Raw genomic sequence first — 8,183 nt, 5'->3', positions numbered from 1 at the left:
GACAGCACAGAACTTTTGACTGTTTCCAATAGAGGTCCAAAAGGCTAAGCAGAACTCATGAAGCCAGTATTGCACAAGTACTGTTACAGAAGGCGGCAAATGCAAAGAATACAATAATCAATCTTCATATTGTATGTTTGATAAAATGTTTTTTTTTTTATTGATATTAAAAATCAAAGTACATGAATTGTGCATTTCGGACGTTCTAGCGTGCGGAGGTTAAATAAAAAAAAAAAATACACACAGGCTGAGTGAGTTTGTGACAAAGAGGTTGCCATTGCTCTGCATGATATCTCCTCATATTTAGCAAAGGAAGTGGTCGTATTTCATTATAACAACTCCAGAGTGGCCTGTTTGAACATTATAAGAGTGAATGAATGCAGTCCCAGCATAATAATAATAATAATAATAATAATAACAACAATAATTGCACTGTCTCTTTGCACAATGGAAATTGAATATAATCAGAGAAGGATGTAGGAGATATCTCATGGAAACAAATGTGGATGTATTGGCTTGCATTGCATTGCATTGCATTGCACGTCAGTATGACGCTTATTGATTCGGTCTTCCTTTGGGTGATGCATAACCCATTTCCGGAGGAAGCGGTGAGGTGGATGATATAGGTTTCAGTGGTTTGCCACATGATTATGGAAGGATCGAAATAACAACGCCTTATTCCCAGCCACAGAATTATCTCCTACTAAGGAGCTGTGACACTCTTCCCTGCAGAGTGCGTATTTCTTTACCCAAATCCTATGACTGCATTAGCCCTTCATTAAAAAACAGTGCTTGGATCAGTGGGAGGTTCATAAGATCAAGTCCATTGATACAGATAGAGGGACAGACAAACAGATAGATGGACAGACAAACAGACAGAGAGAGAGATAGATAGAGAGAGAGAGAGAGAGAGAGATAGATAGATAGATAGATAGATAGATAGATAGATAGATAGATAGATAGATAGATAGATAGATAGATAGATAGATAGATAGATAGATAGATAGATAGATAGATAGATAGATAGATAGATAGATAGATAGATAGATAGATAGATAGATAGATAGATAGATAGATAGATAGATGGATGGATAAGGTGAAAAGAAAAAGCAGGAGAATCAATGACCACTGACATTAATTTCAATGAGGGTAAAGGCGCACTGTGCGAATTAAGACCCCCAGAGTGACATTTGATCAGATCAAAACACTGTTTATGACGACATTTGCATTTCTGGCACAAAGACAAGATGCTCCATAGAAGATCGCTGGACACCGTGCACAATTATGAAGACATCATTTAATTAAGGACTCGACATTCCACCGCCATCAATACTAAAGTGGCTTCAAAAATAGTGGGTTGAATATAACTGTTGTTGAACAGTTTCGGTTAATAAAGTTACTCGATGCTTTTGTTTCTCTTGTAACCTTGACAGGCTTCTGGAGAGCCATGCAGATCAATATTACGAGTAGTATGTAAATATTTTGTGACATAACATGCCTACAAAATTCAGACTACATGACACAGTTAAAATATTAATTTAAAATAACTATGGCAAATGAAAAGGGGGAAAGAGACATTATTTTTGGTACAAAGCATCTAGAAAAATTGGAACAATTAGTCCAATTGGAAAACAGAGATCATACAAAAAAAATCCGTCAGTTGAGCATCAGTGCTGCGCATATTATTTGGACCAATTTTCAAATATATTTTATAACAAAATAAATAATGCCTTTATACAGTGCCCTTATTTGTATTTCAACAAACAAACAAAAAAAGCTTGACGGCTCATTACGCAAGATACAGCTCAGACTATAGGAAATAACACGACGTCCCTGGAAACTAATTATATATATATATATATATATATATATATATATAAATATATATATATATATAAATATATATATATATGTGTGTGTGTGTGTGCGCGTGTGTGTATGTGTGTGTACTGATATATATTCAAGTATTTGTTTTCAGGCAAACGCATGTGAATACTACTGATATACAATAAAAATAAATGTTAGTAGACATTATTGCTGCTTTATCCCTTTGAATCAAAATGTCTGTGCCTTTTTTTAAAGAACAGTAAAAGTAACAATGAAATTGCCTAACTTGGAAAAACAGGAATGTCATGATACCAGAAACAAACAGATAGGGCTGGGGTTCCTTTTTTCATTGAAATATTGATATGAAAAGAAAACAATAAACAATAAGATGAAACTAAAATAAAATCATCAATTATCCCACTTGTCCATGCCATGATACCTCCTGCCAGAGCAGTCCGCAAAACCACGGTAAACAGGAAGTACTGTCCCAGGACTATTGTCCCGTCCCAATCCAGGCAGTCCATGGTGTGTCCCATATTATGTTCCCTGTGTCCATCTGCCTCTGGGACGGGAGACAAGTTGGACAAGGCCAGGGTCTCTTGTCCTCCTTGTGATGAGCAGCCACTCGCACTTCCCTTGAGCATTGTTGCCCTCATCGCCCCCAGTTTCTCAGTGACACTTCCCCCTTGGTTTTGCCACTGTCGGGGAGCCCCCCATATTCTTTCTCCCTATGTTTTTAAAGTCATACTTTCCATAAAACGGAAAGTTATAACATATTTAAAGAAAAAAAGCGTGCTTTTCGACCTCTTCTCTGAGTCCTTCCCCAAAGCTAGCACCATAGCATTTTTGAAGCTACGCGTCCATTGTTCATAAAAAAATAGTGCCATATATTTTTCTTTACTTTGACGTAATCCGTGGCAATGTGCAATTCTGCAGACTCTTTTCTGCTTTTTGTTTGTGATCAAAAGGTGCTGGAACAGGAATCTAATTTTATAAAATAATTCCTTACAGTGTGGAAGTCCCTTTATAGGTAGAGGTGCAAACTAAAAAAAAAACTTTTTTTTGCTTCAGGAAAAAAAAAATGTGGAATGGATACTGTCATACAAGCTTGTCATCTCCTTTAGTTGTTTTCCACTAGGACACATAAAAAATGTAAAAAAAAAGACAAAGAAAAACATTCCATTAGGTGTCCTCTTGACACTTGCAAACCACTCTCTCTTTCATCTTCTTGCTCTCTTCCATTTATTCTTTTGCTTACGGGTCCACCTGAATGGCATTCAGTCGAATTGTTAACTTTTTGTTCATCGTTTGTATTTTTGCCTTTTGTGTCAGTGACTGAATTAGCTAGCAAAAAAAGGAAAAAAGGTTCAGACAGGAAAAAAGTGAAGGCATGTTTGTGCTCCGTAGAATTGCGGTAGGTTTCGAGGGGTATTAGAAAGGGGGCAAGGGGGCAAGAAGTAGTGGATGAGAATGGGCTGGGGGTACTGGTGGGCTCGGACAGGGCAGGGGAGGTCAAAGTGGACTGCCACAGAAATGACGTCAGAGACAAAGCTATAATCCCCTAGGCTTTTTTTGTCCTTCCAAACTCTCGTCTGTGCAAAGAGCTGGCAACGGGCTCATTTGTGGTTGACGTAGTTGTTTGTGGTATGTAAGACGGGCGGTAGTTTGCTGGGCAGGCTGATGAGGGGCCTGTGAACGCTTGCTTCCTCCTGGGCTTTCATCTTCTCCGCCTGCCTTCGGAACTTTTTGGCTCTCAGGATGGCAGGGACACCCCTTCGGAGCCGCTGGGCCGCCTTCCTTTGCCACTGCTCGTATTTGGAATACTTCACGGGCACATGCGGCTTCCTCTGGGCTTCCTTTTGTTGTACGCCGGTAAAAACACAAGAGAAAAGGGGAGAAGATGGAGTCAGTTCATTCAGAGTGCTCTGCGTATTTTCAGGCTATTGAAATGCGATTCTCAAAACGGCATGTCATAACGGCCGTGGCTGGCTTCCAAACGCTACTTGTTTTGGTTGTCTCGAGAAGCCGTCAACAAGTGTTTAGTTGGGCCTCTTTAACATACTGTGAAAAGGATGGGTGCTTGTCTCGTATACATATGAGGGGGCATGCAGATGCTCACCAAACAACCGCCCGAATCAACCGCATAGCGCGAATAACAACACAAAGGATGCAAATGTAACAATGCTCGGTGTTTTTTGCTGAGTACCACTGAATGAGAAATAAGTAGGACGGAAGCAGGAGGGCTGGAATTTATGCGCCAGTAGACAGTCATCCATTTGAATGGCTTGTTTTGGTCCTGCCACTTGAAGAGTGTTTATCCCCCCTTCATTCAGTTGAGGGTCGATCAATAGCTTAAGAACAGCTGGCCCTCAGAGCGGGCTGTCCCCATCAACTCTCCCCGCCTGGACCAACAAGGGACATGTCCAAACTAATTCCTCATCGTCATTTCCCCTCCTCCGTATTCGAGGTTCTGTTACTTTACTCCGATGGATTTACGATGGCGCTGTTCATTCAGCTTCTTGTCGCTGAAACGTGAACATGTCTAAGAATAAAGGAATTGTGAAAGCTCGGACACGCAGCCATTGCTATGCCTTCCCGTGGTCTTGGTGAAAAAACACAATTGAGGCGACTGCAAAGCCTTGGTCAGGTCTTGAATCTATCATATTTTTATTTTATTTAAACTCCAACTCAGAGAACTCAAAGTTGCATGAATGGACTAAGCTAAGACTGAGAACACTGTTTTTTTGTGTGGTGTGTGTGTTTTTTTGTTGTTGTTGTCAAGGTCCACCAGTTGCATGAACAGACCAATCTAAGACTTAGAACAGACATTTTTGCCAGGGTCCAGCAGTCACTGTGTGTGTGAGCGTGCACTTTCTTGATCGGAATGTGCTGAAGACCGTCTGGTCGATTTCCACAATGGTCAGCACTTTGCATGGAACTGCTTATCATTAGACCATCTAACAAGATAGAACGGTTTGCGCCTACATTTCAGCCTGTACAGTGTGTCAATGATATGGGGGTGAGGCAGAGGTGAACAGAGGACAACATGATGGGAGGAATAGGATTTCACTGGTTCCCAGACTGCTGTGTTGTTGTTGCTGTGACGCATACCTGCTTTAATGGAGGCATCACCGGTACGACCTGTAGAGAGGTGGCCGACACGTCTCTTTCTGACTTGGCGGGTTTGGCACAGTACTGCTCCAGAAGGTTGAGGTCACAGCTACGGAAACAACACTCCTCCACGATCCCACGGTTCTGGGTGCGCCTGGTGTTCCCCCTACTGGTGGGCCTACCTGAGGAGAAACGCAGGGGAGCATAAGGCAAAGAAGGCTGACTGCAGGGATCGCACACTTTGATCAGAAACGAATGTAGGTTGTTTTGGAAGGATTACAATCAGAGCTGAGCAAAGAGGATAACAGGAAATCTATGAGCAAATGCAACCAATCTTTTTGTTTGCACAAGATAATCTGACAAGGTCTATCTGGGAGTCCCCTTTGAGGGTGTGCGCAGCATGAAACACTGTGTAGTGGGCCAGAGAAGCCTGTCCCATAGGTGAGCGGATACATAAAATGGAAACTCCTTTGCGACCTTGTCCTTTGTCAAGTCAGCAGCGATAACAAGGATGAGGAGGGGCAGAGAGGTAGAGAAAACAGCCCGGGGGATCAGTGCAAGAGCGTGTGAGCCTTGAGAGACGGACGGGAAGGCAAATGCAAATCAAAAGGGGAACTGAGTAATGACGGAAAAGAAAAACATGCCAGAAGAAGGTGAAAGGGCTGAGGGTTTTTAATGTTCCACGGGGGACCACCGTGCATGATCAATAAAAGACTCGCGTCAAGTCCTGCACTCTACACAATGTCGGAGAAATCTCTTGAGACACCTGATGAGATTTGATTGCAGTAGGAGAGAAAAGAAAGACAAAAAAGAGAGGAGAAAGCATTCAAAGTGGATAATGATCTGTGATTTTTAAAAAGGCACATTCTGTTAACAGCCTATTTCAATGCAAACGCAAAGTGGTTTACATCGTTTACCATCATGATGCCACGCAAATTTAATGATTTGGGGTTTAAAAAAAATGGACCACGGTGGCTCTGCGAACACGATGCTGGGGGTGAGAGAGAGATATGCCTCTTTGAGTGCTGTTGTCACCTTACTGGTAACAAGTAGCCCATTGTGTTGTATGTGGCTTCACCGCTCTTTACTTTCATCTGCAATGAGAGGTACAGTGCTGTGCGCAGGCCTGTGGCGCTCATCCGTACTAATAACACCAGAGACACAGCTGTCCGCGTCTATTGTGCATGTGCGTGTGTCCATGTCTGCGCGAGAGCCAGAACCACAAACGGAGGGAATGGTCTCAGTCAGCTATGAAAACAGTTGGGGTTTTTTTTGTTGTTTTTTGGGGGGAGGGGGGTTGGGTGGTGATGCGCCCATGCACGCAAACGATCGAAGGCCAAAGCACAGTTGCGCATCACCGATAACGGGAGCACAAACGTACTGAAATAGAATCCTCTGTCTTCGCAGACGAACTGCAGCGCGTCCACCAGCTCTCCCCCACACAGAGTCTCCGCCGAGGTCATCTCCACCGCATAGAGGGTCAGCGCCAGTGCAAAGAGCAACGAACGGCTGGAAGAAGACATCTTCTTGACCTGCAACCGCACACATACACACATGACAAAGGTGAACTTGCAGACAAAGCATCTAATTAATGACGACGCCGTGATTCTGCCGGTTTTTTCCCCTTGAACAGTCCACTTTCTGCACATTTTTAAATTCCGCTGTCCCAACTGAGCACCAAAGATCTTATTCTGAAGGGAAATTGCTAAACAAGTGCCATCATTATCTCTTGCTCATCATGCCAGACTTTGCAAGAGCGACTGTTGCAAGAGCGACTGTTTGATAGCTAACCATCAGAAAGAAACAAGACTCAGCATTTGTTTTTCCCCTTGCTCACCCTTTATTGAGCAAACTGACCCTCTCTTACCGCCCCCTATCTGCCGGCAAATAAGACCATCTTTTTGCTTCAAGTCCCGCACCAACCGGCACACGGAATTAACCACAAATGGTGAACCTTTTTCATTGAGCATAACATGATCTGAATGCATGCAGGCACAGTAACCTTGTAAAATTAATAAGCTGTGCACTTAACATATTCTAAAGTTATTAAATTTGAATTAATGGGCCACGTGCAGCCGTCATCAGAAAATGGATATGTAAAATTACTGTTGATTATTACTAACCTTCCTTCTGCTCTCCTCCGTTGTCCTGCAAGTGTGGCAAAATGAGTTGTGACCGGATCTCGATCGCAGGGTCTCCATGACAGTGAGCAGTTGTTATACACAAAAAAAAGAACGAAACTGCTAGAAAAGTAATATTTGTCTGGTTTGGTGGCCGGGTGCTTGCAGGTGAGTTAGTTTTCCCAGTTGCTAAGTTAGATGGTGTGTGAGAGGCTGTCCCAGAGACCGAGGCGACAGACCAAACTTCTGAGGGAGAAGTATTATATACTAAAACACGCCCACTTTACACCCACACTCCACCCCTCGCTTCTCCCCTCCTCCTCACGTCGCGATTAAAAAAAACACGTACTGACTTACACAAAAGTGCTTTAGAAGAGAGAAGGGAAAAAGAAAGACCTTGAAAGAAGATCACAACTTATGATCATGTTTAACAACGTTTACACACAGGAGAAAAGATCTCAAGGGGACACTTAGCATCATCCAGTCAACGAAGTACATTTCTCCAGTCGCTGTACTCGGACCGTGTTAAAACAGTGCGCCTGGTTGATGAGGTCAACTTTTGTTGACTGACCAAGGGGTAAAATGTCAATGAGCGGTGATACGCTGCAATGAGGAGAGTGGTGCAGCAGTGTCTCAGTGACCGATTGATGCACCCGAAAGTCGAGCCCAGGAGTATATCACTCAAGATGCCCCCGCACCATTCGCCCACCCACGCACACACGGTCACAACCCCCAAACCGCCTCCCAGTGAGGAAGGACGGGAGAGGTAAGAAAAACAACGCAACGAGGAAAACACTCAATATGACCTTTATATTGTGTTTAGTCCTAATAATTCAAGAACCTAAAAGAGGTCACTCACCAAGTGCAAAAATGACAAAAGAATGCCGAACACAGCAGGTGAAGGTGTAGGCATGATGTCATCCTTACCCGTTATCGAGCACTCGTTGATCGAACAACCCTCCGCCCCTGTTGTTCAACGGTTCCCATTGGAGTTATGCTGCCTGGTTCAATTATGACTTTAGGATTTGGATCGCATCCTCGGGAGCGGCTGATAAAGCAGTCCAAATAAACAGGAACTAGTGATGCTAATAAATTTCACGTTCCATTGCCTATGGGTTTTATTTT

The 8,183-nt window shown here is 43.1% G+C and overlaps 1 protein-coding gene across 1 annotated transcript; it reads right to left on the bottom strand.

Annotated features, from left to right (window-relative positions):
- Positions 1-1,917: 1,917 nt before the first annotated feature.
- Positions 1,918-7,284, bottom strand: igf2b (insulin-like growth factor 2b). The gene is made up of 4 exons (XM_088997282.1): positions 7,062-7,284; positions 6,320-6,470; positions 4,939-5,120; positions 1,918-3,683 (listed from the first exon to the last, which is right to left on the bottom strand). Exons 1-4 carry the CDS (start codon positions 7,137-7,139, stop codon positions 3,444-3,446), a joined length of 651 nt encoding a protein of 216 aa, XP_088853408.1. The 5' UTR covers positions 7,140-7,284; the 3' UTR covers positions 1,918-3,443.
- Positions 7,285-8,183: the final 899 nt, after the last annotated feature.

Source organism: Hippocampus bargibanti, linkage group LG05 (genome assembly GCF_051943395.1).
Source record: "Hippocampus bargibanti isolate YZ-2025 linkage group LG05, ASM5194339v1, whole genome shotgun sequence".
Lineage (NCBI taxonomy): Eukaryota > Metazoa > Chordata > Actinopteri > Syngnathiformes > Syngnathidae > Hippocampus > Hippocampus bargibanti.
Note: the sequence above shows the minus strand (reverse complement) of the source record. Positions and strands in the feature narration are given on the sequence as shown.